The sequence below is a fragment of the Thermobia domestica genome, chromosome 12 (genome assembly GCF_964235325.1).
Source record: "Thermobia domestica chromosome 12, izTheDome1.hap1.1, whole genome shotgun sequence".
Classification (NCBI taxonomy): Eukaryota; Metazoa; Arthropoda; class Insecta; order Zygentoma; family Lepismatidae; genus Thermobia; species Thermobia domestica.
Window position 1 is genome coordinate 184104408 of NC_137465.1, and position 25121 is coordinate 184129528.

Genomic DNA, 25121 nt, shown 5'->3' on the forward strand with positions numbered 1-25121 from the left:
GTTACCAGTAAATTTGGTTTGTGAATGAACGTATTATGTCCTGCGACATCTCGATCTCTTAAATGTAAGTATGCTTTTCTTTATGTGCAACAGAGATGGTAGTTCAGGTTTTAAATGTGTTGTATCAGGCAAAATGTAACATTGGTGAGACAACGAAACAGGCTTACGGGATATATTGTAAAAATAGTCGGTACAATCATGCAGTTGTTCACCTGCAGGAACATAAGAATAAATGTGTAAATACTTGGAACACTTTTTTAACAAATTGTATACCGGTTGTCCTTTATGATATGGTAGTGTAAGTTGATCTATATAACATGTCTCACCATAAAATTCTCGATTACATATTAAACACATCTTATCATTGGGCTTCATGCATGATGGTTTCTGTAAACATTTCTTACGCACGGCCAAACAGTTCTTGACGTGTCTATCCTGATGGTCAAACTTTTATTGCAAGCTGTACAATAATAACAAGTAGAAAAAGCTTATATTAGTGACGTTATAATGTCGAAATGCGAATTCAAGCGATTCATTCCCGTTTTGCCTAATTCCTGTTCTGCCTAAAGACCATCCGGCATTTCGTAGAAAATATTTTCAATGATCTTATTTTAGACAGAACGGGAATTCCTGTTCTACCTAATTTTTGCAGAAAGGAAATTTTATGCGGAGAGGGCTCATTTATGGAAATGCTTCACCAAAATGCTTGACTCCTAGGGTTTGGGTTTGTCCTCTTGGATATTGTTCTGCATTCGTAATAAACTTTTTAATTACGAAAAGTAACTGTGAAGTTATTTGATTTTCTTTTTTTAAAAATCATCCTTACGAGGTAGCTTATAGCAGTCTTTTATTTTCAGTCTTGTATAAATTTTTATTTGTTTAAATTCTGAAATGCTGATGAAGATTATTTTTTTTTTTTTTTTTTTTTAGGAAAGATCAAAATATGAAATATAATCTTATTATAACAGTCTTACGTGTCTTATTGAGTTTTCAGTATTTAAAAAAAATAATACTATTTCAATAAAATGACGACTTACCGATAACATTTTCGATGCATGATAGTTATTAAGCTGCGCCTATGATTCTGTTTCTCGAATTTTGTTTGTCTTGTCAGATTTTTCCTTGCGTTTGTCCTCTTCGATATTGTCCTGCATTCGTAATAACATGTTTAGCAATTCTAACATATTATGTTTACACGTAATAATATATAATAATATCTTTAGTTATTTTGTAGGAAGAATGACTATCTCTCAAAGTTTCATCATACATTTTAGATGTTATTTTACTTGTTCTTCTCGGAAAAATGCCTAGGATATAAGCAGTGTTATTCCATCTACTTTAGTAAAGATGAATGTGATTTAAAAAAAAATACCTGCTGGGAAATAGTAAATTGATTGACTTAGTTGCAAGAAAGCCGTTTGACATTGTAACTGAAACGGACATGAAACAAACTTACTTCTGTCTAATATCAAATCATTTTAAAACAAAATTTTATTCAGTTTCCCAGTAGTTCATCTCCAACATTCTAAGGCTCGTAGTACGTGACGGGTGCCACAGTTCACATTCTCAAGGACTACCGTAGGATGCTGTTTCTGATTAAAGATGCGACTGTTAAAAAATGGTTTCAACTTCAATTCTACTAAAGTAATTGTGCATTTCTAGAGGACGGTTATCAATACCATTGTTAGTGTTCTTCCCGATGCAGGCGTTCGTGGATGTTTCTTTCACTATATCACAGTGGCGGCTGGTACTATATGTTGCATGGTTGTGCAACCGGATATTTTTTTAAATACTAAAAATATTTTTAAGTGTTAAAGTAGTGTATCAGTAAAAAATAAACCTTTGCTCTTGAGCGCAAAACAGTATTGATGCATTTCTGAAAAAAGTCAATTAAAAAACGAAAAGAAAGAGAGAGATTTACCTTTCCAGTGGCAGCGAACGTTGCCACTGGAAGCAGTAACATTGAGCATATGGCAGCGAGCTCCTATCTCTTAACATGGGGAAGTGGATTTATTCTTGCAACGCTCCTATCTTCCCGTATTGGTCCCTTACGGTTGCATTTTTTCCGCAACTGGTCAGCTTCTGTAATAGTTACGAATTCCTCCGCTTAGCAGCGCTTGACTCAGTTGATAGGGTGAGGAAGATACAGACGCGTGGAAGAAAGAAGTTATTCACAAAACATAAACTCGCAAAGAACAAATATAAGTCTGGGACGGATCCAGGCTGAAAGTTTGGGGGGCGGTCGTTCGAAGTCAATAGATTTTATTTAACATTTATAATACAAAGGTGAAAATTCTTGGGATAAGATTTATTTTTTTAAAAAATCCTATTCTGGGGGGGAAGGGGGGTCAATCGAGTCTCCAAGAAGAAAATGTCTTACTACGGGTCTAATTCCTAGCTCTGTGTCCTTCGTGCACATGATTCCGTGTTCGATTTCCGGCGGAGAGCATAAATTAATATAAAATCATTCACTTCCAATACTCATCTGTCTTCTTTAGCCTAATTTGCTGGAATGTTAAACTATTTTTTTTTTTAATTTTCAAAGGAAAACATCTTAGATTTCATGCTTCTTTACAGACAAAAAAAATACGTGGTTCCTGAAAATGGACTTTTTGTTCCGTATATTTATACAAAGAAATGCTAACAAAATGCGTATTGTCGGAGGAGAGAGGTGTTTCTGGACCCCAAAGAAAATAAAGCGGAAAATATTTGCGGTAGCGATGCTTTCTATTCAGAGAAACTTGGCGAGCAGCATTTCAGATTTCAATAAAGTCATAGAAAAATTTGAAGCCCGAAAGATCGAAGAAAGACCTTCCATTCTAAAATAATGCATAGTTTATATAATTAAATAATTTTGTTTAACTGCGTGCATGCAATTTTCTTGCTTTTTTTCTTCTTTCCGGATTAACGCCATCATTCATGGCTTACAGCACATACTATATATTCGATTTATCTCGTGTCCAATAACATGAGTGTAGAGGTTTTGTATATAAATAGTGTATAAACGTACATTGATAGTGGTTGTTTGAAAAAAAGGAAATAGCTTATATATTAAATTAATATTCGAGAAATAATTTAATCAATAATATACAATTAGAGCTTAAAAGACTTTCCTCTTCATATTTCCTGAATATTTCTTGGATAGGACTCAAGAATGCTGGGGGAGGGGAACACTTGCGCGTACCTACATACCTTTGATATTGCAACATTGCAACCGGTGCTTGTACAGACTACGAGCCGCTACTGCTATATCAAAAGTTTGTGGAGAAAAGTTCAGTCGCTGGGATCGTCTATTTTTTATGACGAAGACAAAGAGGTCAGGAAGTGGATATGACTTGCTACTACACGACCACTTGTGCCAATGGGGCAAGTGAGTGATATGTTTCTGTACATTCAAGAAAAACATCTAGAAGTACCAAATACAGAAAGGTTTCATGACTATTTAGTGGAAACATGGCTAGACGATGGAGACACCAACTTCACAAAGTAGGTACAATATAATAATTGCCTTATTTTTTATACTATTTTACTAACTGTTTAACATTAGAATTGTTTTTGCCAAATGCAACGGGGTTTTCATATGGAGAGCGAAATCTACGTTAGCAGTGATAAATATTTCATTCTGTACTCATTCAGTCCTTGGGGCCGCGGTGGCTCAGTGGTAGAGCGTTCACCTCTTGTGCATGGGGTCCTGGGTTCAAACCCTGCTCCTGCCAAGTGAACTTTGTGGTGGACAAACACCGTGTGCGTGGGTTTTCTCGGGGTTCTCCCGTTTCCTCCCACTTTCTTCATTCCACCATTTCATTCATTTCTCATAATCACCGTCTCCTTTAGCCTAACCGGCATAATCGTGGGACGTAAAACTCAAAGATTTCATTTCTTTGTGTGTGTGTGTGTGTGTGTGTGTGTGTGTGTGTGTGTGTGAAATAACTTTATATTAACCGTAAGTTTGTTTGTTTCATATTCCTTTCGGGTATACAATGTCAAACGACTATTTTTTGTAACTAAATCAATCAATTTTTCATTTCGCTGCATTCATTTTTTTTTAATCACATTCATCTTTACTAAAGGAGATATGAATAACACTGCTTATAACAGAACTGTATCCTAGTCATTTTTCCGAGAAGAACAAGTAAAATAAAATCTAAAATTTATGATAAAACTTAAAGAAATAGTTATTCTTCTTACATAATCTGTTACAATTACTAAAGAAAAATTCCCTAGATAAACTCCTCCCTGCACAGAATTCCCTATCACGGAAGATTAAGCAGAACGGGAATTCCCGTTCTGCCTAAAGATAAAATCATTGAAAATATTTTCTACAAAGTGCTGGAGGGCCTTTGGGCAGAACGGGTGGACAATATTCAAACACACCCACTTTATTGCAATTTTGTCTTCTCCGCCAGCCCGTCATACGAAATATACTCTCCTGTAAAACTGGTATATACTACAATTTTATATTTCATCAAATATGTCTGCTATTGTCGCAGCTCTTCCACTGAAGGATATAGTCCAAATTTACCAAGGATTTAACGAAACGTTTATGTATATGAGGATCAATGACACACTTCCTTTCGTCTCTGTACTCTTGTAAACTTTCTTATTGATATCTATGTATTTCTTCAGATCAATAGAGATCACTATCGCATATTCCAAATAGTTCTTTTGTCTGTATTTTTTACAGGGAAAATACTTTTCCTGCTCCTCAATAATTCTCCGTTTGATAGAACACCTTGACGCAGCAGTCCGAACCCACGAGTCTCGTCAACATGATGGAAATATACAATAAATAATTCGTTCATTAGAAATGTGTTATTACTCTGTAAAATTGATCAAAAAAGGCCATATTGTCTCCAGAGTAAGATTACTTGCCCTCCTAGAGAATAAATGCGTAAAATGGTTTGTTTTTGTCACCATGAAAATTCTTTGGTATTTTCTAACACTTAATACTACATATGTTGGAATAGGCCACTCAATGTAATTTTTGCCAGTAGGTGGACTGTTAACTCTTATATATATATATATATATATATATATATATATATATATATATATATATATATATATATATATATATATCAGTGGCGTATTTAGGGGGGCTTCCGGGCTTAAGCCCCCCCCCGAAATCTTACTATAGTAAAGTATATGAAATATCTTGCAGAATTTTCATATTTTCAGGCACTGATATATATATATATATAATTTGTCCCTGGAGATTATAACTTCGCTAATATCTATTGATTTCTCTAAAGAGAGTAAACTCAGATGTAGCCGTATTAATACGAAAAGATAGAATAAAACAAAAAGATATCTACAAGGAACGAAAATATATTTTACCTAAATTAACAAGGAAGAAAAAAACACGAAAAACACAAATTAGTGGTTTGGTTCTAAGATCAGAGTTCATTACCTCTTAATACACACGTTCATCATCACGAAAGAGAGAGAGAGAATGTTTGACAGTATCCAAAGATGACTCACTAATAAATGAACTATAAAACTCATAGAAAAAACTGCTTTCTTATCTTAATAAAAAAAACTAAATTTTATGAACTCAAAGTAAATGCAGTATGTGAATAACTCTATTCATTAAGATGAAACAAATATTAAATCAACATTTTAAGAGAAAAAGAAAATTCTCATGCGTCATTTTCGAGGAAAAATTAAATTTTGAAAACTAAAAATTAATGTTTTACAAGAATCACACTAAGAATAAGATCCAGTGAATTAATGCAATGGCACATATACGGTACTATGTTTCACTAAAAGTAACTTAAAAATAAAATTGGACTTACCTCCAAATCGTTCCGTTGAATTTCAAAAATAAATTGTTCAGTTGATTTTTTTTTAAATCATTACGTTGTATGTTTAAGTAAAGAATAATTTCTGAAAAAATGCCATTTCTCGCCGAAGCGGTATAGTTCCCTCTTTCACCAGTCCTCTCAAATAAATAATTTTTAAAAATCGTAATTGAGAATTATATAATTATAAAGGAGTTTTGTAAAATTAAAAACTGCAGAAGTAAAAAGAAAAAATCAAGATATTTTATTTAGGGAATTTTAAGTGAAGATTTTTTTCCAACTGAGACTAGACTTTTCGTTTTACGAGTATGAAAATTGTAAGGAGGTGAATAGTATTGGGCGATTTCTGCACTCATAAACCAAAGTGAAAGGATTTCAAGGATGTGTGTGAGAAGGATGATTAACAAGAGCTACTATACGAAAAGGATTTACTTAAAATTTATGTATATATTTACAAGTACAGGCAGTTTCACTCTTCTTACAATTCACAACAAAGAGTCTATATTACAAAAGAAATTAAATTTATGGTTAAATTAAGATTAAAAGACATTTCACAATAGATTCTCATAGAAAAACACATTTATAAATAGTTTAAATAAATAAAGAATGACTAACACACACAATTATTATATGTATAAAAGGAACAAATATCTTTTGATTGTTGGTTTTTGTGTTGCATTACTAATCAGTCCTATTTTTTTAAATCTAAATCATTGTTGATGTTGTCCCCTGTAAGCTAAATTTTGAGCAATATCTTCCTCTTCTCCCTCTTCGACGTCAAGACTCCTTCCATACAGTCCACCACCAGCGAAGTTATTGGCGGGAAAGCTGTTAGCGGGAAAACTGTTGGCGGCAAAGGTATTGGGAATAAAATTGTTGGGGGCAGGTGCGACAACAGGAACATTATTGCTGCCAGCGCCATGGTGGTCGTATGAGTAACTATGGGAATACTGTGGATGACTCACAATCTCGTAAGTTTGATGTTCAGTGTTGTAAGTTTTCTTCAAAGCGATTACTGCTGATATGATAATTGATATCATACTTATGATAATTGCCTTCGATGACATGATGGCTAAGATTTTGTATCCAATAGCTGATAAAGTTGCGTACTTGAGTTTCAATCCAATAATCAGGGGCCACATGTATCGCTTCATTTTCTTCATTCCTGGTGAAATAATAATAAAACAGCATTAGTGTAAACAAGAAATGAATTTTTCCAGACAATACTAATACATACAGTAATTCAATTATGAAAGGATAACAACAAATTAAATAAGTGTTTATATTTTTTTTAAAAAATCGTATAGACGCCGTATTAAGTCCAGTTAAATAAGTAACCTTACTATAAGATTAATCATAATAAACATGACACTGGTCCACGAAAAATAGAAGGTTATAGTAGAAAATGGTATTCCTGAAAGTATGTCATATAAAACACGGTATTACGACTTTAAGTCACCAGTTATTTCAGTAATAAACATTATAGAATACACATTTTAGAGATCGGTTAATTAGTTGATTCATTTCAGCAGCACAGCTACATTTGTTTTGATAACGTTCGATTCTAAACATATAAGCTGAGCCTCGAAGCTGAGCCTCCTGTGCTGAAGGTGCGTCAGCAGTAGTAGATAGTGTCTTATAAAAGCACGGGTTAAGGAACTGTACTTTAAAAAGTGGAGAGAGAGAAAGGAGAAACTCCCTTCTCCTGCATATTACTTTAATATTTAAAAACATAAGAGTGTCCATATTCGAGCGGCTCCGGGGAAGACAACGATAAACGACACTTCCGATAAAACTGTGTTATTAGATGGAGTGGGTTGGTATCAAACACAGAACAGTATGTAGATAGTTTAATCTCGGGAATCTACCTGCAGATGACAGGCGAAACTTGATTGTTATATCGCTCGCGCCATGTGGACTTTGTGGTGGACAAACACCGTGCTCGTGGATTTTCTCAGGGTTCTCCTGTTTCCTCTCACTTTCTTCATTCCATCATTTTATTTATTTCTCATCATCATCGTCTCCTTTAGCCTAACCGGCATAAACGTGGGAAGTAAAACAAAGATTTCATTTAATTTTGATTGTTATATCATTACATTGCATTGAATGGGGTTATTGAAATTTATTTCAAAGTTCACTCAAAAATTTGAGGATGTGATATGTCATTGTCTTTCACCGACTCACTCATTTATTAAGTTTACATCTACTATTATTGCGTTATTGTAATAATCAGTTACAATTCATTATTAATCATAAATGAAACAAATTACTGCTCAACTCCAGGTTAGAATTTACCTGCATATTATATTGCGTTAAGTGATCTTATTGTCCAGCTCAAACCTCTTGACGTTTTGGCGAAAGCCAATGGCGTGTAAGAGCAACGTTGTCGGATTTTATTTCCTTCCTTACCTGTACAACTATTACGTGAAGCGTTTGTTTGTTTGTTTTCGTGAACCAAATATGGGAGAACAGAAAAGCTTCAAATCGATAAGGTGAAAGAATAAACACTTTTTGGGGGGATTAACTTGTATATGAAGAAACAATCTAGAGTAAATAATATTTTTGTTTAAATAATATTTCTCCCAAGCATCAAGTATTAGGTAACCTCGCGAAACTTTCATTGGGTATTGCAAAAAAGAGGTTTAAGCCAGACGGTAGTAATACATTAGTTAAATGACTACTAGAGACATCTTACTTTTCGTAGGAGATTTAAAAATATAACATTTTAAACAACACTTTCTTTGCCGACGTGAAGAGTTAGCCTAGTTCACAGGTGGGGAGCCTGCGGCCTTTAGTCATAAAGTGCCGCATTCTAGGCCAATTGTTAAATTATGAACGTACGAGAAATTTAATTCTGAAGCTAAATATATATTAAATAATAATTTTCTCAGATGACTCATTGGTCTACAACAAAGACCAATTGATGCTTAAGACATCTCTGTTTGAACTTGATATTCCGATACTGTCTCGGCAAAAACAATCTGTGAGAAGTCATTAGGTGAGTAAAGGGTAAATGAATGGGAAATTCTCTTACTTCATCTTTTTAATATGTTACAGTGTTATACACTTTCATGTAAATTATTATTAATTTAACTGCGTAATTAACAACTAAAATAACTACAAAAACTACCTCTATGATATGTGGCCTTCTTGTGAAATGGACATTGTCAATGTGGCCATCAAAACAGAAAGGGTTCCTCAGTCCCTGGTCTTGTCAATTCTCCTCAGAAAAGAAAGGACGTCTAGACAAAGCTACATTTTCCATTGTATTTATTCGTTTCTTTGTGTATGGGCATAAAAAGCTTGAAAAAAGTCGATTATCAGTAGAGCAACCCAAAAGCATAAAAAACATAAAAAGCATAATAGCGATTTACACATATGGTTGGTATCTTAAACATGGTTGAGGTTGTCTGAGGGCCCAGAAGAAACTAATTTTAAAAGCATAATAAAGCATAATTTTAGAAAATAAAGCATAAAGCTTAATTTAAAATATATAGCACAATTCTTGAAAAATTCTATTTAACTGCAAGTTTAACATACTATATTAATATTTTTTAAAACCAATATTTACAATGCAAAATCATTGAGAACATAACAATGCAACAAGGAAAAGCTTATTTTTATTCCTGTAAACTTCTTTTGGTTGTAATTCTTTGATGTGGAGAAAAAAGTAAAACAAGAAGCTTTCCGCCAACAATGAATAGTATACAAGAACTCCACACTGTATTGTTATGTGTATCTCTTGAACTTGAGCACTTTCTGTACTTTTTGGTGGCATCTTTTACTGTCCCTTTCTGTATATATGCACCTCTAAGGTGCACACAAGTGATAAGAAAAATTGACTTGAGCAGATATCTCTTTACAGTGCATTAAGTAGAAAGTTCATTAAAAATGAAAGGAATTGGCTGCATAAAATATGAATAAATATATGATATTTAGAATATTTAATATATAGTAAATATTATACATTATACACGATTAATCTAAAACCATGATTGAAAACAATAAAGCATAATAAAGCATAATTAAACAAAAAATAAAGCATAATGTGCGTTGCTCTAATTATCAGTGTTGAGTGTTTCCTTGCTGTGAGGTTGCTATCAGAGAAGTTGTTTCTGAACTGCGAGCTCTTCTTGTTCAGTGAAAGTGTTCTTCTTCGTGATGATTTGTGTTCTTCATTGATAGTGCTTAGCAGGCCCGTATCCAAGGCGGGTCTAGGGGAGGCCCGGCTCCCCAAAATTTTTAATGCCCCACTAAAATTTTCACGGTAGGCTTGCAAATGAACTATAATATGGTGATGAACTATATGGTTGGATTGGGCTCTCCCTAAATTCTATCGTATCCCTACATTTTTGGGTTGGCTACTGGCCTGGAGCTTAGCGTGGTGTGTATTAATATAATGGGAGTGGAATAGTGTACTTCTTTGTTTGTCATCCCATCCTCGTAAAACCATAAGTCGCGTCGTCGAAAATCTCAGAAGTTACTTGTGAAGCTGTTGGAGTGTGTGTGGGGTTGATGTATTTATGTGGAATGTTGGTTTTAAAGTGAGATTAGGCGTTATAGGAGTGTTTAGGAATTGTCAGTTGGCATGTTATCTTTTCACTGCGTAGTATGTGTAAAGAAAAGTCTTGGTATCAGTTTGTGCATGTATTTCAGGTCCATCTTGTGACCTCCTGTTCAGTGGGGTTAATACCGGCTAAGATATAGATTTATTCTTTGGTTCCAGAAAATTGAAGAATACGTTTGATAGATATGTGTTCAGTTTTGACGATTTCAAAATATTTTTTTCGGTTGTAGACTTGATGTCCACACAGCAGTATGGAACAAATTAGCGTTTCATTGATTAGGTCTAGGTTTTCAATCAGAGATTGATTGTCGTATTGTATGCATTGCTAAGTAGGCGTTGCATTTGACTTTCGCAATGTTTAGAGCTAGAAGGAGTGTGTTTTCTAGGATCATCTCTAAACAAGTAGCTTGTCTTTGCAGAAAGATGTGTTGATTGTCTACCATGATTGATTTATTAAGGTTACTTACAGTGCTTTTTCCATATAACACGAATTCCGTTAATACACATCCACCATTAGTGCTGCCGTCTTTCCAAAGCAAAATGTAGGAACACTTCATGTAGTTAATGGGGGAGTGGCGCAAGGATCTTATAAAATAGAGGATCTGCCCTTAAAACAAAATCTTGAAGCCATACATCACAGTTTCGTCACCCCTACTCTGCCCACTCCGCCCAATAGGATCCCAATGTTTTGAGCCAACAATCATGGCGAAAACGGAAGTAGCCAATCAAACGATGGCGGAAACGAGAGTAGCCAATCAGACATGTCGATGCTCGGTTGTTTTTTTGGCTTCATCGATTTAATAGGATGAAGAGATCCTCTATTTATAACATCCTTGGAGTGGCGGATGTACCAGAAATTCTTTTTTGCATAATTATATAATACCAATGTTTTTCTTTTATTGAAGGGTGAATCATATTTTACCAATTCATAAAAGGAACTGAAGCAATTTAAATCACATATACTCTTTATCATCCAATATACTAGCAGAAGTGACCAGCTTAACAAGGAAAGCATAATGTTTATGCAGAATATTTGAAAATAAGGAACCGAGTAGCATAAATAACAGCAAGCAACGTAAACAGTAACAAACGGACAGAGGGTGTAACAAACGGAGGTTTTTTAATACGAGTAGGGGAGAAGAATAAGTTTCAGTCAGTGGCGGATTTAGAAGATAAAAACTGCGGGGGCAACCAGAATCCAGACACTGTAGGTATATCTTGACTTTACTATAAACTTTCAAAAATATATATAAAAAAATAGCTTAAATTTAAATTCTTTTTGTCACTCAGAAGCTGGGGTCCCGATTCCGGGATAGATCCGCCACTGCTTTTTACCAAAATCCGTCATAGGACGGTCAATTTGATTCGACACATCTTGCTAAGAAATGTTCTTTTTAAAAGTAGAAGAAAATATTGGTAGTTAAAAGAGGAAGCTGAAGATCCAGAAACGTGGAAGAAATAATTCCAATTCAAAACCTAAGGGAAGATAAAATTCATTAGTCTCAGGGTCTGACACTTAACAGAATACTCAATAATAACAATAACGTGCTGTGCATTGCCTCTGTCAAAAATAGAGAATTGAGTAAAAGAAATAACCACGAGCAACACCTTTGGTGTTGCATGTCAATTTTCAGGGCAGCTAACATGAACTTCTTTCACTAAACTTGGACTGAATAAAACTTAGACCTTTTCTGATTGAAGGGGGGGGGGGAGAATTAATAGGTGTATTTGGGCTACCTAGAAAAGGTTTTTTTCTAATTCTTGGTACCCCTTTTTCCATCTTTTGCGTACTCTTTATGGGCCCCCCGGAGCCTGTGGACCCTCCGCACGGCAAGGTCTGCGGAGCCGTTAGTTGTACCCCTAGGCCCATTCAATACATGACAAATTAATTAAGGGGACAATATTAACAAATTTCAAAGCCATACGTATAAATATTATTTCTAGGGCCCCTAATAGTAGGCATTTTTTTACTGAAATGGAGCCACGACTCATTTTTGTTTTATTTACCTGTTGTTTTGTTTACGTAATGTAGTAAACCTGTTTGATGCTTCATTTATAATTTCATGTTCATATCGTATATAGAGTAAGAAAATTGTGTCTTAAAATGGGCCCCCCTCGAACGACGGGGAGCTTCCCTGGGGGCGGCAGTTGCCCTCTGCCCCATTCCTTCGAACCCCACCCACTCTCAATGAGGCCTGAACTACGACTAAAATGATATCTGGAGTGTCACTATGCATCTCAGCGACCAGAAAATTATGGATTCAATAGTAATACCGGTCGTTTCCCATTATTTTTACATGTCACCCTCTTTCGGCCTTCTAGAGGTGTCTTATCCCCACAGTATTTTTTTTTTCAGGCTGTAAGTCATATGTTTTTATCAACTTGTATTTAGATATGAGTTTTACATCCCGAGTTCCATCTTCCTAACATGAGGAATTTCTTGAGATACTGTATTTATTACATAAATTTTAAACATGTAAACATTAAACATGTAAAATTTTACATGTATTTATTACATAAATAAATCTCTTTCCCTTTGAAGCCCCTTCTTTCCTTCTTAGGATACGAAACAAAAAGTTCTATATAGCCTGCCGTCTCTTAAATAAAATTACTTTGAGGTATGCCAAACCAACGGTTTAGTTTTGCATACTGACAAACACACATTAATTTTTATTATATAAATAACAATAAAAATATGGCCAATTAACTTATTTTCTGTACTATTGAGTCATTTAAACTGATTGCAGGACAAGATTTGATTGCAATGTACTTATTATCATTTGTTTAACTTCAATTGAAAGTAATCCGTACCCAATAATCTCATATTCGAAATACGACTAGCAACATATTACAGAGCCTTCAGAATACGAGGAATCATCGTAACAATACAAGTGAGGCGCTAAAGGTACCGGCAAATGCTGCATGGGCGATCGGTCTAGCACTTTGCTACTGGCGCAATGAACTGTTCTCGTTCTTTGTCTTTGGCGCGGGAGACCCGGGTTCGATTCTGACCGGACGCTCATGTGATTTGTATCCCATGTGAAGCTGTTGGTTCATATCTCATTGTAACCTCACTGCTGAAAGAGACACTAAATTAAAATCAAATAAAGAAGAAACCTTGTCAACCTACTGAGAAAACGGAATTTTAGTCGGTAGCTCAGACTTCCTCTTACTATGCACGCTGCTAGCTGTCTGCCTGGCAACCGCTGTTGTGAGGTTTCTCTGTTATCAATGGCGTATTTAGGGGGGGCTTCCGGGCTTAAGCCCCCCGAATTTTCACATTTTCAGGCAAAGCCCCCCTCCCAAAAGTTAGCAAAGCCCCTCCCGAAACAAAATCGTAAATACGCCACTGTCTGTTATAATTATGCAGAAACTAAATTTCAATAATAATAATAATAATAATAATAATAATAATAATAAAAGTCAAAAATTTAATGAACACACATGAAAGTACGGACATTTTTTTAGTCCGACAGAGTCATTTTGGGACGCGGGATATATTCTCCGAAATTGGGACAGCTGATAACCCTAATCACCACTTTCATATGTAGAGTATTTGTTTTTGTACGCTTCTTTCCTCCCACTCATCCGTCACTTGTCCACGAAGAATTTTAGAAAGTTGATTGATTTAGATGGAATGGAGTCTGAAGCTATATGAGACGGACATTTACAGCTTAACGTGGGATCCGAACTACTGAGCTCCGATTGATAATCGAGTCTGAGTCTATTGGGTCGAATGTGTGTAGGCTAATCATAAAGACACGAAGAAACTTTTAAAAAAAAAGTCGAATGTAGCGCTGTGAAATGAAGAATTTCGTAGCTTATGGAAGTAAACTGCTGGTAGCTGTTAAGTGGCACCAACCGCTTGTTGATAATACGAGGAGACAGCAACAATGCAGACGTAAATGTCCTTTCTCATTGTATAAAATAGAAACAGACCGGTAGCCAGCCCAAAAATGTAGGTGGGCCCGGCTGAAGTTAGGGGGGGCCCGCTCCAACCTTATTGTAGTTCATCACCATATAATACTTCATTTGCAAGCCTACCGCGAACATTTTAGGGGGGCAACAAAAATTTAGGGGGCGGCCCCCTAGACCCCCCTGGATACGGGTCTGAATAGAAGATCCCTGTTACAAGCCTAATGTTTCTGGATGTAGTTGAAACGTTCATGCAACTATAAACGTAAACTATTCTCTTCGTTTCCGCTCCTTTTAATATGAATTTCTGATAAATATATTAGTATTGTTTTGCGCTGAATATAGAAGTTTACTTTTTACTCAAACACTAAAAAGTAGGCCGTCACACACCTGTGCATACGATAATAACAACTGCGCCGGAAGTATGCTAACTATGAAATCATATCTTAGAAACCTGGACATATTGGATCCTTATCATGCAGTCCTGAAGCGTGATTAATGCCATACTAAAGACCGACTAACATGTTTCCTGCAATAATCAAGCCTTTAGTATGATGCTAATCACACGTCAAACGACTCTGCGTAAGGTCTGTTAAGTCGTTACTACACATTATGCTAAATGTAACGTTAATCATTTGAACTAACGCAAGAGAGCCGTAATTATCGAATTAGACTGCACTGGACAACGACGACTGATTCATTAGGCCTATCTACATTGTTTGCCTCTATAGTAGAATGTATATATACTGAATTTCAAATCTGGACAGTAATGTTAAACTATATAATAAATTACTTATGTAGACAACAGCTAAGTTTTAGTATAGGTGGACTAAGCAGTTACACTCAGAAAAAGAAAATGAGAAAAAGGAAATGCTTTTCGTTTCATCAAATGAGCAAAACTTTACTGTTTAGTAGTTGAGTTTTAAAGTATTTTACGCTGTCATCTAGTAGGTCACTTTTTGTCAGCTCTTTACAGAAAACGCTGGTTTTGCTCCCACAGATATAAGAACTGAGGCTTGCAAGCAGTTAGCGGATCAAGTTCACCGTAAAATCAGTAGCATCATTTCAGCTTTCGCTTGAGGGAAAGGGAATAAGACCAGGGGCGTCATTTAGGGAGAGGAGCAGGGAAGAAATTGGCTCTCCTTGAGTTTTAAACACACATGCTTTTTTTTTTTTTTTTTGGTATATGCTACAGGGTATCCCGACATCAAGAAATACTTCTTGGAAAGCTTAAAGGTCCCGGATTTCAACGAGGAAGAAAGGAAGAAAATATAGTTTGCTTTTTATCACAGAATTAGGTATATAATTACTCTCTTCAATTTCTGAGTATAGCAATTCAAAAGTTGAAAACAAAAGGTCATGCTGACGTAAGCATACATGCGAGTTATCGAGCTGTTAATTTGTTAAAAATTACAGAAATAAAGTAAAAACTTAACGAAAGAAGTTTTTTGAAGATAACAAAGGCCGCCAGAACATATTGTCTTAAACATTCTTTAAAAAAGGGTACAGCACAAACAGACAAAATGTGTGAAAGGAAACATCATAGCTTGAATGAGTTAAAACAGATCCTGAGAAGTTAAAAAAACAATTTTGCTAACCAGTGGGAAGGGATAATCATCTGCTTATGTTTCCTTAACTAAGGAGGAAAAGGTCTACTATAATGACTAAAAGTGTGATTATGTAATACTTGAACAACTCTATCTAATGGAAGAAAGTAAATTAGAATATAACATTTCTTTTCATTTTAAGCATTTCAAAAGATTTTTCGTAATTTAGTAGCGTCCTGGATTTTTATTTTTGAAATATGGCAACCCTAATATACTAACATACTAATAAAGTATTAATGCCTAACCCTTATGTGGGTGTCAATTTGCCATCATTTCTTGACAAAACTTGAAATGGCTCTACTGGAAGTGTCACTCTCCCCGATAAGTAAGATTTCATGTTTTTAACTGATATCTTTATTATACTATCAGTGATGAGGTAATACTTCTGAGTACAGTGGCTCAGTGGTAGAACGTTCACCTTTTGTACGTTGAGTCCGTAGTTCAATCCCAGCCCACGCCAAGTAAGATTTGTGGTGGACAAACACCGTATTCGTGGGGTTTCTAGGGGTTCTCCGGTTTCCTCCCACTGTATTTATTCCAACATTGCGTTCATTACTCATCATGACCGTCTACTTTAGCCTATCCGGCATAAGTGTGGGACGTAAAACTGAAATATTTCATTTCATTTTTTTACTTGTTTATTTATATAATTTTTACTGTACGTAATATCATAATATAAATTATTAACAATATACGAAAGAAATAACAATCAAACTGAGTAAATTTCAAACCAGAATACAAGAGAAACTTATGGACCTATATGACATAAAGAAATACAAATGAAATTATAACAAACTGTATATGAAAACAAAATTATCAGGAAATGTAGCCTACATGTTGCGCAAACGACAAACAATAAATTTATGAAACAATTAAGAAAAAATAACTAAGTCAACAGGAAACATATTTCGATAGTCGAACCAAAGGAAGGGGTAGAAAACCACCTATCAACGGCATCACATCCAGTGCCACTGCCTGCCTTTCCACGCTATCCAATGACACCACACCCTACTTGCATAGCACGTCGTCCAGTTGTACAAATGTTCAGTATTGTCATCTGTGTTAGAGAAGAAATATCTCATCTAGTTCTTTTCCATGTGGTAAGGTGCCAAGAACCGACGACGCGTTGCCACGTTGGATAGCAATAGATATGCGTTGTATTAAGAAAGATGTTGAACGAATATCTCCAGTAACGATAGAAATGCGTCTGCCTACTTCTCTAATAAAATCAAGGCTTGCAGATCCCCAAGCACCACTAGTCTCGATGGCAATCGGAGCAAAAATAAATTTATCAAGGAGGCTGTTATATTTCCTTTGCTTTTCTACTTCTCTACGACTAGCAACAGCCCCAGCATTCATAACAGCTAAAGGGAGACTTGAATGGGCAAATGTATCTGAACACGTAAAGTCCCAAACTAGTGATTTGCCTTTCAACCAAGGAACTAATGTCATGCCATCAGGTCGTTTATCATCTGAACGACAACATCCTGAAGGTTCACGTATTGAAGGAATTCCAGCTGTGGTAAGGGCTCGTAAAATGATATCATTCACAGAGAAGTGTCTAGCGTGTCTACCCATGCTCTTCATGCATGACAGGCCATGCAGGCCACGTTGGTTAACTTGATCCCTGCAAGCTGGACAGCGATGTGGCTCACAAATATCTGCACCTAATCTTAAGGCGACAGAGATTCGAAATGCTTCATTAGTCATATGAAGACCCAATGGTGGGGAGGGTAATGCATTCAACCATGCCCCAGCATGTAGGGATGAGGCAGCACGAATCCTGGCTTTATCCTCTGGAGCAATAACTGACTGTAAGAGAAGTTCATTTATGATTCATTTATCATTCATTTCATTTTATTTCATTTATGATTTTTTACAGATTTAAATTAATGTAAGCGAGAGCCAGCCGTAGACAGAACTGATGGGGAGTTAGGAGCAGTGCTATTAGTGTGGTTGCCAACTGATCGATATTTTGCCGGCTGATCTTTATTTTTGTCAGGCTCAACTACGAGTATATATTATTTTTCATCTGTTTTGAGATTTGTAAGCAGGTGTCAGTAATTTTATTTTTTAAATTTGTCAGCCCTAGTAGTTAGAGTCTTCGAGATTTAAAGTGGTTGTAAGATATAACCATATTTCCAGACGGTTCATGATGACGATGCAAAAATAACAGTAGGCTAAGAAGATTCATGTGTGATTCATGAATATTAAAAGTAATTGTACAATATTTGCTGAAAAACGTTGAACATATTGCTTGTTCATCAGCTTGTCTTTAATCCTTCGCAAATAAAAGTGATTTATAAAATTTGATTTAAAGTGGTAAAGCGTTCACCTTCGGTGCTTGGGGTCCCTGGTTCGATCCCAGCTCGCGCCGTGTGGACTTTGTGGTGGACAAACACCGTACTCGTGCGTTTCCTTTGGGTTCTCCCGTTTCCTCTCACTTTATTCATTCCACCATTTCATTCATTTCTCATTATCACCGTCTCCCTTAGCCTAACCGGCATAATACTAAAACTAGGACATAAAACTAAAAGATTTCATTTCATTTCCATTTGATTTAACTCATTTTCTTCCTCTGTCCACATCTTTCGCTCACTACTGTCATTTCTGCTGGTCAAATATTTCGATTTCATTCAATGTATGTTGTCTTAAATTTTTCAACCATTTAACTGTGAGTTTTAAAAGAGCATGGAATAATTTATATTTCAATAGTGACGACTTCGTAAACGCTGCCGCGTATGATGCATTATTTCCTACAAAAGCTGTTTGATTTTCTATGACCCTTTTGATTGTGTATCCAATAATATAAAGTACGTTTCTTTATGTCTCCTATATCTCATGACGGGGAAACCCTGTGGTACAGTCCGCAGCAAAAAAAAAAAAAAATGCAACATGAGCATTTAAGTTTATTGTGAAACGATGAAGGCTTTTGCTCCAAAATAAATGTGCAGGGGAAGAAGCCGAGGTTCCTCCTAGTGTGATTCGTGCCACTTACACGTTATGTTGATTTCCTACGCTGTTAGGCGTAATTTCACAATAAACTTATATGCTCATGTTACAGGTTTTTTGCTGCGGACTGTACAAACAAAAGCACTCTATTCGGTGAGCCTTCTGATATTTTTCTTTCTTACTTTTTTTTAATGCGATGGTTGTAGTCCACGACCACTTAGAATCTTTAGGAGAACTAATATAAATTTTCACTTTACTTATAAATGCAGACTTGATTTGATTTATTAGTGCATTGTAATTTAATGAATAGAAGTTTGTACTTACTACAAATATAATTTAACTGTTTTCACTCTTCCTAAAATTTATCCACGAACCCTCTCGTATCGTTGACCTGCTTCTTTTCTATCTACACCTATTTACAGGTTTTTATTTTTGAGTCTAACGGGAAGACATTTTTATTTCTCCTACTCTAGCCATGTTTTAATCTATCTTCTATTAGAATGCTACAGTACCAGCGATTTTTTTTTTGTCCGTCGTCCCGCTAAAGGGTTTTGCCCTTTCTTCGGGTAAGTGCTTTATATAAAATGTAGTTTGCAATTGAATGTGGTCGGTCTAAGAGGTGCACAAGTATATAATATTTATTTATTTATTAAATACATATAAACAGAGAGGAGATGGAAGGGTGACAATAACATCTAATGAAGTACAAGCATACTATAAGCATGAGACAGCAATATTGTTGAAAATAATAAGTTTATTACCATGTAGTGCGGAGTTAAGACGAGTGCAAAACTGGAATGAATATGGTACAGGAGGCAATATGGAGAAGCAGATGAAGATGAAATGAAGTGCTCTGAACGCCACATCACAAGGTATTTGTTAGTACAGACGAATGCGAGTTATGTTCTGTTCCTGGGGCGATTCAGGAACTGATGGAGACAGACGAAGCCCATGTTAATAGGTGGTTACGGTGCGTGTGATGGATATATGAATGATGAAAGCTCACGTGGTTCGTAGATGTGAAAGATTTCGGGATCCACTACACCATCATCGAGTTGCAAATGATAAAGAGTCATGAAGTGCTGTAGGGGAGTATCAACGTAAGCTGAGGGTGCGTCGTGATCCCGATCGTACCGTAGGATATCAAGTAACATGGGATGCTGCTGGTCAATTCGCTTGCAAACGTACCGTGTACGAAGCTGTTCGAGATGGTGCAATAAAGGTGGAAAGTCAATCAGCTCGTAAAGTAACCGTGTCGGATGCGGTAAGCGGATACGATGTGCTAGGCGTAGAGCATGGCGCTCTAGGATAGCCAACTTCTGATAGAATTTGGGCGGTGCAGATGTCCAGGCAGTGTGACCGTATGTTAATGTACTGCGCATAAATGCTTTATATGTATGAAGTACTGTTAACGGTTTTAAACCCCAGGTTGTACCAACTAGGCGCTTGAGGAGGTTGAGCCGATTTTGCGCTTGGCGTATGATCTTGGTGAGGTGTGGGGTCCAAGTAAGTTTGGAGTCAAATATGACACCAAGATAAGTAAGAGTATTTGACGGCACGACAGGTGTATGGTCTACTTGGAGGTTTAATCGACTTGGATTCCTGTAGATACGTGAACGGCGTCTACGTGGCAGGAAAACAATAGCCTGAGTTTTGGTAGAATTAATACTTAATCGCCATACATTGCACCAGTTAACGAATGCATCAATTGCCGTTTGCATAGTTTTACTAATGGATTGTACTGTGCGGGCTGTCGTAAAAAAGGCGGTGTCGTCAGCAAACTGAAATATGTTGATGTTGTTTGGAACCACAAGGTCGGCAACATACAGTAGGTATAATAAAGGAGACAGTGACGAGCCTTGAGGAACGCCAGATTGGATGAAGATCGGATGAGAAAGTGTTCCGTTAATAGAGATATAGGCTAGTCGCCCTAGTAAGAAAGAATGGATGAATCTGATATAAGAGGATGGTAGAAAATAGTTATGGAGTTTGTACAGTAAACCAGGGTGCCAAACTTTGTCGAAAGCTTTTTCTAGATCAAAGGCTACCAGACAAGAAGGAAAACCTGTGTTGTATTGATCATAAATAGCCGTAGATAGTCGTAATAACTGATCCATTGTACTAAAATGGGGTCGAAAACCGGCTTGATGAATAGGAAGTAGATTATGAGTTGCAAGATGAGCGTGCAAGCGGCGGACTAGAATGCGTTCTAATATTTTGCAAAGGCAACTGGTGAGATGAATAGGGCGATAGGACTGTACGTCAGTTGAAGGTTTGTTAGGTTTGGGAAATAGAAGAACTTTCGAGTATTTCCAGTCGATTGGGAAAAATCCAGTTCGCAGGATGAAAGTATATATGGCGCTGAGAAAAAGTAGAAAAGCAGGTGATGCTTGCCTGACGAGAACATAGGTAACAGAATCAAAGCCTGGTGCAGTGTTTCGTTTACGGAGCAATGTTTGGCGAATATCATCTGGTTGGATCGGAGTGGTAAGTTGATTATTGGGCTCTAAAGAGTGGCTGATAGATGGGCACAGAGAAGCAGATGTTGGATCTGTACGTCTGTTTATTGAATTTTGTAGGCGCTGCGGTGTATGCCAACCAGGAAGAGGTGTAAAAATATCTTGAAAAAATGATGCAAACGTATTCGCTTTATCCATATCAGTGATCACTGCCTGATTATTGTGAACAATGGGGTATGGTGTGCGGGATACTGTCCGGTGAGTTGATGGAATTTGCGCCAATATTTACTGGGGTGTGATTCAAGTGTGTTGCAAGTTTGAATCCAATGGCGTTTCTTATAGGCAACAATATAATTGTGCGTAATTCTAAGGTATTGGCGATGAAGTCTAAGCGCTTCAAGATTACCCGTAGCGAGGTACTCACGATGTGCTCGACGAGAAGCGGATATGAAAGGTAAATAGTGCGGAGGCAATTTTGGTTTATGTAATTGTACTTCTGCTGTTGGAATGGAACGGTGTGCTGCTTCTTGAATAGATTCAGTAAGATTAGCAATTGTGTGATCAAGATCGTATTGTGTAGTAGGTATGAGCAAGTTATTAACAGCAGTGTCCAGATCGGAGCGATATTGTTCCCAATCGGCTCGTTTGTAGCAGAATACTTTCTGAGGAGGTATGTTAGAGTGAGAGCGAGGAGAACAGTGAAGTGTAAGTTTGATAGGCACATGATCACTACCAATTGAATCAAGCACATCGATATGAATACTCTGCGAAAGAGATGTTGATGTGATGACAACATCAGGAGTAGTATTGCTGACGGGGCGTGTAGGTTTCGGTAGAACATGGAACTCAGCAACTGTTTCAGTGTGAAGAAAGTCTAAAAAGTTAGTTTTGTCCCTCTGTGACCGACTATGAATGTTTAGATTCGCCATGATAATGTAGTGCCGAAAGGTAGAATCGATGTATCGAAAAAAGTCGTAGTTGATTGGTTTGCCTGGTCGAAAATATATGGTAGCGAAGGTAACAGTGCGGCCTCGAAAATAAATAGTCGTGACATTATGCTCAGGAAGGTGGAGTGTGAGCGGAAGTGGAACCGTGACTGCTCTATAAGGAAGGCGTTGGCTAACACCTATAGCTGTACCTCCGTAGACTCTTGGACCAGATGGAGCATCATGTCGGAGCAAGTGATATTTCGGAAAGTAACAGTTCAAATGTGGTGCGAGGTACGTTTCGTTAAGTGCAAAGGCTGCAATTTGTTCTTCTTGAAGAAGTTGTGTAAAGAGCACATGGTGTGTTAAGACTGATCGAATGTTAAGAAAAAGTAAGTTATAAGCCATAATGATACGTATTATTCTAGCGTATGCAGAAGTACCCATATTAAACGTAGACTTCGAGTGGCTGAATTTGAAAGTGAACTGTAGGTCCGGAATATGTAGCATGAAGTTGTAGGTTAAACAGTAATTTGGCTGCATACATGATCTGATTCAGGATATGATTGCGATCAAAAGGATGGATATTTTGTAGAGAAATAGTGAGGAAGCGTAATAGGTCTTCAACAGTTATTGGATGGCGCAGCGAATTTGCTGGCGGTGTTGGAGTGTCAACAGAGCGTATGGGTACAACGAGTTCTGGCTTAGCTGGATCGGGTTTAGGTTTAGCTTTACACTTGTAGCTATAGGTAGGGTGTCCCTCAGAACATCGAACGCAATGTGGTGGCTCCTTAAGATTAGGGCAGCTCTTTGTGGGATGGTCAAGTGAACAGTAGCCACATTTGATGGTGTTCGGACACTCAGATGTCGGATGGGAATTGTATTGTTAGCATTTCTCGCATCTAACAGGCAGAGGTGCTGGTGTGCGAGATGGTTCCACCTTGTAACGACGCCGGTATATATAGGCACCGTGGAGAAGCAGTTGGTCGATCAGTTGTTGTTGATCAGTAAGAATGCGGACTAAGTATGTTGGACCCTGGTTATTCTTGATACGGATACAACGCTTGACAGGTAGTCCTTCTTGGTGTAATTCGGAGTAAATTTCCTCATCAGTGAATTCAGGTTCCACTCCCCGTATGACGACAGATAACATTGGAGGACGCCGTGGTGGAGGTGGTGTTTTTCGTGCGCTGGAACTTAATGTTGATATTTTTGCTTTTAACCCAAAAATTTCGAAAGTAGCTTTGTTGCGGACATGTGTAGCGAAGTTCGGATTTGTCGATTTCAGAATGATACCCCGGCGCGTCTTGATGATTTCTCGTATTTCTGGACGAGGAACATACTTTACTAGTTGTTGAAAGACAGAGCGCACTGTGTCATATTTTGGATCGAAATCAGTTAGTAGGAAGTTATAAATTGTTTCTTGGTGTAAAGTTGATTGATTTCCAGTGGAAGTGGATGCCCAATCCATATTGTTGCTGACATTAGTAGCAGTAGGATCTGTTATTGGTGTAAGCCGTTGTTTCTTGGGATCTAAGGTTTGTTCGCCGTCAGAGAGGGATCTGGATCGAATTCGTTGTCCGGTAGTGACACAGTTTGCATAAGTGGTAGGAACAGTGGTGGTAGTTGGTACTAGCCGTGTAGTGCCGGTAACAATACGCGGTTGCGTTTTTTGGCGACCATGTGGGCCAATGTTCAATGGAGTCGATGGACCGGAAGCATTGCCAGAGTCCGCCATAGGGATGAGAGTTCTAGGGCCAAAGCCGAAGAAGAAGCACTAATAAAATCGGTATCCGGTGGAGGTGCCAAAGTCGTCAATTAGGTTCGGTGATATAGTCCTCCGAAGAGGAGAATATCAAAAACAAATCGTTAGCCCAAGAGAATTGCAAGATCGTCAACAGTAAAGTCAATTAGATAATTTAGCCTCCGTAGAGGCTTAAACCAATTCGACGGTTGTTTCCTTAATCCTCAGTGAGGCAAGTAATCCAACCGTATTTCAGAAGTTCGCGATGGGGATAGATAATTCAGTGACTCGCTTATTTTTCTCCGCCAGCTACGGATACCCTATTTTTTTTACCTGGTTAGAGATTCCAGGTGGCCAGTTCAGTACCAGCACGGTCACGGTCACGGTCACGGTCACGGTATTGTTGAAGTTTTGTGAAGAGTATCGGGCCGAAGCCCCTGACTCCATGAGTAAGATGGCATAAAGAATATATATAGATGTGCTGGTGGCTAGTTGGGTATTACTATTGTTTTGTTATGTCTGGTAGTCTACATCTGCAACTGTCGCAGAGTAGCTGATGTTGTTAGTTCGAGCTATGGAAAGATATTAAATGCGTGGCGTGCGATGAACATTCCGTAGAGCGCATTCAGTGCCGATGGTGGCTATAGCTGGATTAACATGTCTTGGTAAAGTATGCCAGAACTTATGATGGAGATGCCGTAGAACTTCTCTAACAGGAGGCAGCTCTAAATCTTCCAGAATTTGTCTGTTGCATGTGTATCTGTCGTGACCAGTGATGATGCGACCGGCCCTCGTTTGCACACTTTCGAGTGTTTGTAGATGGCTATTAGAAGCATGTTGCCAGGCAGGACATGCATAAGAAAGTGTGGACAGGACTATCATCTTAAATATGTGCACTCGAACCTCATGAGAGATTGAACTGCAGCGAAAAATGGGGTACAATGCCGAGATTTTCCGTAACGCTCGTTGCTTTATATCTTTGATGTGTGGGGCGAACGTGAGCCCATGATCTAATGTCACACCCAAATATTTCGCATGCGTGGCGCGAGGAATGTGTGCGTTCTCATATATTAGATTTCTAGGGGCGCGGATGCGTCTTCTACTGTGGATGACAGCGCAACTTTTGTCGGCATTTACTTTAATTCTCCAG

The 25121-nt window shown here is 37.3% G+C and overlaps 1 protein-coding gene across 1 annotated transcript in view; it reads right to left on the bottom strand.

The window, feature by feature from the left end:
• Positions 1 to 6058: 6058 nt before the first annotated feature.
• Positions 6059 to 25121, bottom strand: part of LOC145665827 (uncharacterized) — a 53109-nt gene continuing 34046 nt past the window's right edge. The window contains exon 2 of the mRNA XM_081732944.1: positions 6059 to 6966. Coding sequence (XP_081589070.1) covers positions 6512 to 6966 — 455 coding nt within the window. The 3' untranslated portion in view covers positions 6059 to 6511. The remainder of the gene's footprint in view (positions 6967 to 25121) is intronic.